The 11,480-nt window shown below is 38.3% G+C and overlaps 1 protein-coding gene across 1 annotated transcript; it reads left to right on the plus strand.

The window, feature by feature from the left end:
• The first annotated feature begins 1,509 nt into the window (after positions 1 to 1,509).
• LOC134527752 (uncharacterized) lies at positions 1,510 to 4,286 on the plus strand. The gene is made up of 2 exons (XM_063360679.1): positions 1,510 to 2,344; positions 2,443 to 4,286. Exons 1-2 carry the CDS (start codon positions 2,117 to 2,119, stop codon positions 4,120 to 4,122), a joined length of 1,908 nt encoding a protein of 635 aa, XP_063216749.1. The 5' UTR covers positions 1,510 to 2,116; the 3' UTR covers positions 4,123 to 4,286.
• The last annotated feature ends 7,194 nt before the right edge of the window (positions 4,287 to 11,480 follow it).

The raw sequence follows: 11,480 nt of genomic DNA on the forward strand, positions 1-11,480 counted from the left end.
TAGCAAAATATTTTATTTGTGATTTTGTATTGTTTTTTGCTACAGTATATGAAATAATGATTATTAATTATAGTTCTAATATATTGCATTATATAGTCTCGGCTATTTATTACTTTATTAATGAGGCCCAAGGTACAGGATTGTTGTCCCAAGGTCATGAGCATCGTGTATCATGGTCCACTATGCAACATACAGAGTTAGCATAAATGATTAGTTTTGAAAAGGCTATATATATTTTCAAAAGTAGGACATGTAAACACATGGAAGCTACATGAAAAGAACCACAAACTCACTAATTTCATATTGTGTGTTCCAGGTGGCAGCACGAGTACATTATCTTTCCGATTGGGTGTGTGGCAGTACAAAGGTAGTATCGGTCGAAAATGGAGGGACAGCACGAAAAGAGTTTCTGTGTACTTGAATATGCCAGATGTTCGTCTGTCATAGCTGCGCAACGCGCTTACAGAGGAGAGTATGGAAAAGAACCACCATGTAAACAAAGCATTTTGCGGTGGTATCGGCAATTCAAGGACACTGGTTGCTTGTGTAAAGGGAAAAGCACTGGTCGACCAAGAGTGCCAGAAGAAACAGTGGAGAGAGTGAGGGATAGTTTAATTCGTAGTCCAAAAAAATCAACGGCCCGCGCAAGCCGTGAACTTGGAATACCACAAAAAACTGTGTGGAAGATTCTGCGTCAACGTTTGCATTTCAAACCGTACCGTGTGCAGCTTCTGCAACAATTAAAGCCGCAGGATTATGCCCGTCGACTAGAATTTTTGCATCACCATGCAGGAAGCATTGGAGGACAAGGATTTCGCTACCAAGTTGATATTCAGCGATGAAGCAACTTTTCACTTATCTGGGAAGGTGAATCGTCATAATGTGCGTGTCTGGGGCAGCGAGAATCCACATGCAGTGGAGATTCACCAAAGGTGAAATGTTTTCTGTGCAGTGTCACAAACAAAGGTGTATGGGCCATTTGTCTTCGCTGAGCGAACTGTGACCGGTACATGTTACCTGGATATTTTGCAGTTGTGGTTTTTCCCGCAACTTAGTGCTGACTTAAGGGACTTTGTTTTCCAACAAGACGGGGCACCCACTCATTGGTACATCCCAGTTCGTGACTACCTAAACGATGAACTTCCGCATTGCTGGATTGGGCGTATGTGTGAGGATGAAAAAGGTTTGTTCCCCTGGCCTCCCAAGTCTCCAGATTTAACGCCCTGCGACTTTTTCCTGTGGGGATACGTTAAAGACATTGTCTACGTACCCCCACTACCGCAATCCTTAGTTGAGCTCAAAGAACGCATCAGTGCTGCAGTGCAGACCATTGACAGGACTATGCTACAAAAAGTATGGAATGAGCTCGAGTATCGTCTGGATGTGTGTCGTGTAACCAAAGGGGCACATATCGAACATTTGTAGGGGTGAAAAAACTTGGTGAGTTTGTGTTTCTTTTAATATAGCTTCCATGTGTGTACATGTCCTACTTTTGAAAATAGGGGAGACCGGGGCTAGTTGGCTACAGGGGTAAGTTGGCACAGTGCTAATAGTTCGAATAATTACCGACAGATAGCATAACGCTCTTGTATGTAGGATCACACAGACCAGGTCCCTAGATCCTGTTGTTTTCCGCCGCGAGTCTTCACTATTACAAACAGGAGACCATTTTCTTTACTTCTACGTTTGGTGAGTAAAAATTTTGTCTTACAAAGACTTGGATATAACTTTTATAATAAATTATATATTTTTAAAACAATATTTGTGTATAACATTATAACGAGCTAGTTTTAAGAAGCAATTACTAAAATAATGTAAATATATTCCAATTCTTTCGTTCACTCAAGTAAGTTTTAAAAGTTGCTGTGGGGCTAGTTGGCACATAGATGGCGGGGCATGTTGGCACATGTGCCAACATGCCCCGGACACTTTCTCGCGATTCTAGATCTTCCAAAACGAAACGCATTGTTATGAGTAAAAGGTATAAGCTAGCACTGGAATGAAATAGCATATTTTTTAGAAATTCAAACCATTACATACATTATTACAAGTAGGAAAGACAACAAAATATTATAGTTTTATTAATTGGATATCATTTTTTATTTTAGGCTTCAACATGCGCACCTACAAAAGAACAAGTAATAGATGCCAGACTTCCCAAGACGTTGTTTTAACAGCAGTAAAGAAAGTTAAACTCGAAGGGAAGTCCATCAGAAGCGTAGCAAAGGATTTTGGAATTCCATTTCGCTCTTTGGCTCGATATTGTAGCAAAGTAACTGAAGAAAAACTTATTGCTCCACAAGATACCCCACCTCTTACAATTGGCTACAAGAAACTGAGACAGGTAAGGGCTTTTTAAAAAAAATGTTATGTTGTCGACCTGAATAAATATATCAATTAGGAATTTAAAGATGCTTAATGGCTTGTGGTTGTTTTTTTCAGGTTTTTACAAACGAACAAGAGAATGAGTTTGCTGATTATTTGAAGAAAGCAGCTGATATTTATTATGGATTGTCACCAAAGGAAGTCAGGAAATTCGCATTTGAATATGCAGTGAGACTTAAGGTAAGGTTTCCTTCTTCTTGGGCTGACTGTGAAATGGCAGGTGCGGATTGGTTTTCTGCATTTTTAAAACGGCATCCTACACTTTCTATAAGAACACCTGAAGCGACCAGTCTTTCAAGGGCTACGTGTTTCAATCGCACTAATGTGAAAGCATTTTTCGACAATTTGAAAGACGTTATGGATAGATTGAAAATTGGGCCTGGAGATGTGTGGAACATGGACGAGACTGGTATCACTACAGTGCAAAGACCAGACAGAGTAGTTGCACGGAAAGGTTTTAAGCAAGTAGGTAAAATTACTTCTGCCGAAAGAGGAACTCTAGTTACTGTAGCTGTTGCAGTATCTGCGACAGGAAATCATGTGCCACCATATTTTGTTTTCCCTCGCGTCAATTTTCGTGAATATTTTCTGAAAGGAGCGCCTATAGGTAGTTCTGGAGATGCAAATGCTACCGGCTGGATGAAGGAAGCAAATTTCGTCAAATTTGCACATCACTTCGTAACAAATGTTAAGTGTTCCAAAGAAAACCCATGTCTGTTGCTACTTGACAATCACGACTCACATCTTTCAATTGAAGCATTGGACTACCTTAAAGATAAGGGGGTCACTGTCCTTTCTTTCCCTCCACACTGCAGCCATAAACTGCAACCATTAGACCGGAGTGTATTTGGCCCTTTAAAGAAATTTGTGAACAGTGCCTGTGATTCTTGGCTGGTGAACCATCCTGGGAAAACAATGACTATTTATGACATACCTGAAGTTGTAAATGCTGCTTTTTCTAGTGCGGTTACGCCGAGAAATATTTTATCTGGTTTCAGAGTAAGTGGGGTATCACCTTTCAACCCTGATGTCTTTAATGATACAGATTATCTTGGTTGTTACGTAACAGACCGCCCAGCACCTGACGAAAATGATGTTGACAGTGGAGAATTGCCTAATTCAGACAACACTGTTCAATGTAGACCAAATGAACCTGTAATCATGGAAGCAGGCCCTTCAAATATGCTGATTGTACAACAAACTGAGGAAGAAGCTGATCAGGAAACGTCAATGGACGTAACGAGCAGGGGCTTACACGAAATCGCATCACAAGATAAGGAAATTGTAGTTGATTCTACGTGCAACATAAGCCCAGAAATGGTGAGACCATTTCCCAAAGCTGGTCCAAGGAAAAATAACCGGGTAAATAATAGGAAAAGGAAGAGTGAAGTGTTGACAGATACTCCAATAAGAAATGAATTAGCTAAAAAGAAATCAGATATTGATAAGAAGAAAGGAGCTAAGAAAAACTTGTTTGGAAGTTCGAAAGATACAGTTCAGAATCCACGCAAGTCTAAGGTGAAAATGTTATGCAAGAAAAAGAAAAACATATGTGTCAACACAGCAAACAGCAGAGCCAGTAGGGAGGATACATTATGTCTTCTTTGTTTAGGACCATATTCCAAAAGCCGGCCCGGTGAACAGTGGGTGCAGTGCGTCGGTTGCAAAATGTGGGCCCACGAAGATTGTTCGGATAATAGCGTGCAATTTTTGTGCCACAACTGTAAGAAATGTTAGAAGACTTTGGCTCATGTTGGATCAACCAGTTAAAATTTAGTATAAATATTTTCATGATCAGAATTGGCATTCTATTAACATTTTACTGTATGATAGGCTATACAGAGAAAAATACTGTAGGTAAAATTGCTAAGATTTTAAGATTTTGTATTATTAGCATTAAAAAATACGGAAATTGGATATATATATATATATATATATATATATATATGTATACTTATATATATATGCGCGCTAATGTATGTTATATATTTAGCTTAAATAAGCAACACATTCGTAATATTATCTATGATTGTATTTCCATAAATTTGTGATATCTGTTAAAAAAACTTGAAGGCAATCGATAAAATTTAGTAATGAAATAAAATAAAGATACATGCAAAAAAGTAATTAGTTGTAAAATTATTCTATATATCCCTGTATATATGTAGATATATGTAGCCTATACATATAGGCACATATATACACATATATGCTCAATTTTGTAATGTGTGCCAACATGCCCCTACGTGTGTGCCATCTTACCCCGTTCCAGGGGCAAGTTGGCACACAAGCAGTGGGACAGTTCATTATTAAATAAACCATTTTATGACTTTCAAACTGCGATTGTTGTGGCTCAAATATATTGCTGAAATGTAGATACTTGAACTGCCATAAAAAAATTTCACATTAACAACATTGAAAAAATTATATAAATGTTTTATTAAAAAGTGTGCCAACTAGCCCCGGTCTCCCCTATAGCCTTTTCAAAACGAATGAATCATTTATGCTAACCCTGTATTATTGTTTTGTTTCTGGAAATATTTTGTTTGTGCATAGATAGTGGGTTTATATAGATGCAGATACAACGAAAACACATTGAAGAGTTAATTGCGTCTAAGAAAATAGCACCTGTCGTATTTATAACTCGATAATTCCGATTTTTATGATAAATGGTACAAGGTACCTATATTGAAAATAATTTTATACCTTATTCATAATTATGATGACAGCCAAACACATTATTATTTAAATAGTGGCATTGTTACCGTATTGGTCCGAATATAAGGCGACCATCCACTGCATATCGTAGTTGTCACGACAATACCTCCTATGTGATGCAAATGTCAATTTTGAGGTTTTGGTGTCGATGGAAACAGGTTTGAATGTTCTATAACCTGAACAAAACCACCTATCTGTATTTTTATAACCAAAGATTTGGGAACCATAAACTCATATCTCCTATGTGTATGGTTGGGTATAGTGGCCATCAAAAAACCTCATATGTACTGCTCATAGAGGTAATATGGGTAGAGCGTGACGTCACAAATGCGTGTTCAACATGGTTGGCTCGGAAAAAAGTTGAGTTAAGGACGATTGCTGTTGTTGACATATCGCATCAGGGTGAAAATATGTGTTATGTGCTAATTTTTGAAAATGGTTCTGTATTGCTGTGCGTTTGGATGCAAGTCAAAACATCATAAAGGAAGCCCGCTAAGTTTTCACAGGTAAATATGCTTATTTACGTGAATATTAGCATTAAAATTACGCTGGTGTTTGGTACTTGAGAGCTATAATTGACGTTTTATCTCTCAATTTTAATCGTTTTCAGTTTTCCGAAGGACGAAAGCCGTAGAAGGTTGTGGGAAATCAAAGTAAGACGACAAGATTACAAAGCAACTTCGGCGACAAAAATATGTTCCAAACATTTTGAAGAGGAGTGCTTTGATAAAGGAAATAGGGGATGGAGAACTGCAGGGGGCAAACTACGAAATATTTAGAAGGGACAGAAACCGGGCAGGAGGAGGGATTATGGTATGTGTGAGTGAGGGACTAGTAGGAAAGATTGAATGGGTGGGGGAAAGTGTGGAAATAATGGAATTGAAGATAAAAGGGAAAGAAAAAGGCTTCATGCTGCTGGCAGTGTACAGGCCCCCAGGGCAAGGGGAGGCGGTTATACAATGGTTAAAGGACAGGCTGTCATTGTTGAGGGAGGATAGGTGGGTGATAGTGGCGGGGGACCTAAACATGCCAGGGGTGGTGTGGGAGCAAGGACCGGAGGAAATGGGGGTGAGGGAGCAAAGATGGGCAACCCAATTGGTAAATAGTGGACTGGAGCAGGTGGTGGGGGAGAACACCAGGATGAGGAATGGTGGAGGACAGGGGGAATCTGGTAACCTTCTAGAGGTGGTGCTGGTGATGCCTGTGGAGGTAGTAGTAGGCACTACGGTGATGAAGGGCATCAGCGACCACAAAATCCCGGTGGTGGAGATAGATATGGGATGGAGGGAGGTGAAGGAAAGTAGGGAGGAAGTAGTAAGACAGTACAGCAGGGTGGATAGAGTGGGGGCGGATACATTCCTAAAAATGGAATTCTGTAGGTGGGAAGGGATTGCAGAACTAGAAGGGAAGTGGGAGGCTTTGAGGGGCATATTGGAGCGAATGGTGGAGTACTTCGTACCCCAAAGGAGGGTAGGAAAGGGAGGCGACCCACCCTACTATGGACAGGAGGTAAAGGTGTTAAAGAGAAAGTGCAAGAGGCTTTATGCAAGACCCAAGAAGCGAGGTGAGGAGGGGCTAAACGCAGAAATGAAGGCGCTGGCGAAGGAACTGGGAAAGAAAACTAGGGAAGCAATGGATGCGCACATGGAGAAGATAGTTTCAAAAGATGGACAGCAACTAATATGCCCAATTTTCCACATTGCAATGGCCATGGCAACAATGGTGGAAACAATACTAGTAATAGTAATACATCCAGGCAGAAGAAAAAGTACACTGATTTTCAGAGTGTGATAGCTTGGCTAGCTGTACTGCCGAAAGTTCCCAGCCATTATTGCAGACAGTCAACCAAAAAAAACTATATTGAGCCAATTTTTCATTCAAAACAACACATGCATAAAGTGTACACACAGTGGTGTCAAGATAACAACAGAAGTTCAGCTATTCGAAAAAAATTTTGTGACACTTTAAAAGCAGAAAATATATCTATTCACAAGCCCAGAAAGGATCAATGTGATACCTGCATAAGTTATGAACAAGGAGATCTGTCACAGGATGATTACAATGCACACATTTTAAGGAAAGATCAGGCACGTATTGAAAAAAATTCACAAAAGGATAGTGCAAGTGAATCCAAAAAGGTTGTAACTATGGACCTTCAAAGTAAATTACTTTGTCCAATAAGTCTGGCAACTCTATGTATTATAAACTAGAGATAACAGTTCACAATTTCACCATGTATGAACTCTGAAGTAAACATGTTAGACTCTACGTGTGGCATGAAGCTGATGGAGGAGTGGGAGCAAATGAGTTCACATCATGTCTCGTCGATTATATTCTTGGTCAACCCAGCACAGCTAAGTCCATAGTATTTATTTCCGATGGCTGCTGAAGTCAGAATCGGAATAAAGTACTTTCCACTGCTCAGTCTGATGCTGCAAGGTATAAAAATATAACAATTGAGCAGCTATACGTGCAAAAAGGGCATACGATGATGGAGGCTGACAATGTACATGCAACCATGGAACATTACTTTAAACCTCCAATTTTTACACCAGCTAACTATGTTTCTCGTATGCACTTGGCAAGGCATGAACAACCCTATGAAGTTAAAATGGTCCATTATGACTTCTTCAAAAACTATTCTAGAATTGACTCTGTTTTGCCATCTATTAGAACAGGACACAAAGTAGGTGACAGAGTTGTCACAGACATCTGTAAAATTAAGTACTGCAATGGTGGCAAAATATTAATCAAAACAAACTTTACTCAGGATTGGGAATGCTTGCCTCATAGACATCCGAGACTTGAAACCTTTAAAGGGTTGGAATATTTGTACACCTCTCAGTTACCAATAACTGATTCAAAGTACAAAGATTTACAATCACTAAAATGCATCATGGATCGGGATTACCACAATTTCTACGATAACCTACCATACAAGCCAGAATCAAATAAATGCAAAAGTATCGCTACAACCAGTGGTTCAGAGAATAATCGAGAAACGAGAAGTACTGATGGAGGACTTCTTTCGCAGAAGAAGAACAAAAAAGCTATGCAAATAGATCAGTCAGAGAAGAAAATGGAAGCAAGCAAGTACTACTCAAGAATCAAAGACAAAATGAAGTGTAAATAGATTTTATGTTATTCGAAATGACACTATTTTCGGATCAGTCTTTTAGTGGCAAATTTTTGGAGGTAAGAAGTGTATTATAGAAGATAGCGAGCTTGCTTTTACTTACTTTCCAAAAACATATTTTCACAAAACATAGTGTTATGTGTCAGTGCTATAAGGTTTGTTGCATCTTGTGTTTAAGGGTGCAATTGTACTAAAGTAAGTTACATGTGATGGATTTTAAGATGATTGAATAGATAATACTTCAAATAAATAATGGTAAAAAAATATATCCTATGTGTTTTTTTTGTTAACAATAATACTCCTATGTGAGTGCAATTGCTCCCATGTGAGTTTTGGTGACCATTAATTTCTTCTATGTGAATGAGATGCATATATTTCTTAATACCTGTGTTTATTTCTATAAATTATAATTAATTCTCATTAAATTTTGATTGTCAATGAATGAGGTAATGCTCTTATTAACATAAATTATTTAATACATTATATTTTATAGTTACAAATCAGTTTTTTGACTCCAGTATAAAATTAGCTTTTGTACACATAGGAGATATTGTCGTGGCAACGACGATATGTCATGTGTGTGTAAACGTATGGTGGTTTCATATGTGAACACCTATTTTAATTATTTTTTCCGATATGTGAAACAAATATTTTTAATAGGGATGGGCCGGTCGAATCCTCGAATCCTCGAATCCCACTGAATCTCTAAGATTCGAAATTCGAGGGAAAAGATTCGGGATTCGAGGAAAAATATTGATGTAAATGTAGTACTTTAAAAACTTAAATGCTTACAATTTACTTGGCCTGTTTACGGTTTCCTTGGAACACATCCTATTGAGGTACAGTAGAACCTCGTTAATACGTGATGGTCAGGACCGAGATAATCACGGACTATCTATTAAAAGCCCGGAAGGTCTTGTCAAGCTTCTCAGACACGGGCGAGCAGCTGGGTTAAGGCCGTTCACGGTAAGGGCCGGCAGTCTTCGAACTAGTGTCTCGGCTTAAAAAAATACAGCACTGCCTAGCCATTAGTTCACAGTCATTTACAACAGCCCAAGAGATAAAGATAAGATCGTGCTGACCTTGCACCCCCCCCCCTCCCCCTCGTACAGCCGAATGCCAGCCAGACACGTCACTCGCCAGGCGCCTGCCGTGCGTTGGCGGGCGGAAACAAACAAAGGGAGATGGGAAGCAGAAGTCAGGACATCCTCCTCAAGTTTAAAGAGTGACAAATGTGACAGCTGAAAGGGGGGCGACACAAAGGGTTGGTACAAACAGCGTTGCAGAGTTTGGCGGCTTGTAGTGTTTGCCGGCCGCCGGCCCGCGTGACGTTAATTTTAAGCGCTGACAATTTTTACTTCTCTTTTAAATCGTCCCGGTTTATCCGATTCCCGAATTAGCGCATCACGGATCAACGAGGTTCTACTGTATTGTACTTTTAATTCGTTATTATATAAAAAAAATTATGAAGCATGTACTGATTTGGGAAACTTACTTTATATTCATGAACATGGATGCATTGTCGCTACATTGGAAATAAATAAGGCATAAATCACATATGTATTCTCAGAATATGCTAAAAAATAAAATAAAGCACATTTAGGATCTAGACTAAATATGAATCTTTTTTTTTATAAATAACTTTACCGAGAAATCTGTTACTTAGTAATACAACAATAATGCGGACTTTCATCACAAGTTACGGTCGCACATGTAGTAATAACAATGAAATAATGAATGACAAAAATTAATACATTATACAATTATTATTTTAATCGCAATTCAATTTTAAATATTCTGATACACATTCTATTTATGAATTTTTTTAGGACCAAGTTTGGTTTGTGTAGACTACCAACATTAAAATATGTATTATCTGAGAATTCCATGATGGCCAACCAATGAATTTGTTAGTAAATCATTTTGAGCAACATAAAAAATAACTAATATTAATATAAAAAATTTTAATGTGTAAACTAGAGAAAACACCCCCTCACTTTTAACTTCGGGCATATTAATCACTATGCTTTAGTGAGGCTTAATTTTAAAAGACGCACAATATTTCTTATGGCCTAAAACCATTGAAGCCAAGATGGCGCTTTCAGTTTCCATTAAATATTTCAGGAAAGTGTTTTCTTTCATTTGGGACTTTAAACAAATGTCAAATTGGTAACTACAAAATTTTGTTCCGTTGAATTTCGTTTTCCGATTTCCGTGGATACATGAATCACTGTACTCACAGATAATGCCTGAATGCCTTAAATCCACCAAGTCGGATTCTACAGCAATTGATGAAGTGACCAGATTCTTATGTGATCCTACAGTTAACCCAGAAATAAACATTCTCGAATACTGGAAAACTCAGTCTGCATGTTCACCCAGGCTACATAAACTGTCCAAACAATATTTGTGTTCACCACCTGCGACAGTGTTCTCTGAACGTTTGTTCAGCACTGCAGGAAACATATGAGACCAAAAAACGGAATCGTCTTGATCCAGACCGTGTCAAAATCCTTGTTTTTTTAAATAAAAATTTAAAGGGTTAAATAATTCTGCATAATGTTTAAATTTTTCTCTTAACTTATAAATTATTTTATAATTAACCCTTGAGAACTGGATTCGGATTCGAGGGGTGGATTCGAGGTACTGTTTGGGATTCGGATTCGAGATTCGGATTCGAGGGGTGGATTCGAGGTACTGTTTGGGATTCGGATTCGAGATTCGGATTCGAGAAAAATGGGATTCGAACCATCACTAATTTTTACTTTTACATTTTTTTATTAATCTAATGTTAGAATGAAGGTAATTAATCATTAACCTCCTCAGCCCAGGTGTACAGCCGGCTGGACAATTTTTACTTACGTTTGCTAGTATTTCCGTGCAAGATAAAGAAGCAATGACCAGTTGTCCAGTTTACTGAACACTTCGTTTCAGCTGGGAATTTTTCGCATCGTGTTGTGTAGAGTTTTAGTTGGCTACACTGACATTACAAATATGGCGTCTACTAGTGGCACACGAACTTCACGCAACCGCAGGAAAAAAGGTAAAAATAAATTATTTAGCCACTGTAAAAAAAATGTTGTGCTTATTGGCCTCTAATCTTGAATATTTTCTCTACATCCTGAATATGAGATGTCCATTTCTTTGTGTTTATGTTTGTAATAATTGCATGTTAAGTTTATGTCCAGCAGCCTGGACGCTGGGGTCTGCTTTGGTTTATAAAAAATATAACCTCAAAATA

This window comes from Bacillus rossius, chromosome 1, assembly GCF_032445375.1.
Source record: "Bacillus rossius redtenbacheri isolate Brsri chromosome 1, Brsri_v3, whole genome shotgun sequence".
In the NCBI taxonomy this organism is placed as follows: domain Eukaryota; kingdom Metazoa; phylum Arthropoda; class Insecta; order Phasmatodea; family Bacillidae; genus Bacillus; species Bacillus rossius.

Bases quoted from the DNA above. Each gene is read 5' to 3' on its own strand.
- LOC134527752 (XM_063360679.1), top strand. From the start codon at position 2,117: ATGCGCACCTACAAAAGAACAAGTAATAGATGCCAGACTTCCCAAGAC. The intron at 2,345-2,442 runs GTAAGGGCTTTT...TGTTTTTTTCAG, and splicing joins GCTACAAGAAACTGAGACAG to GTTTTTACAAACGAACAAGA.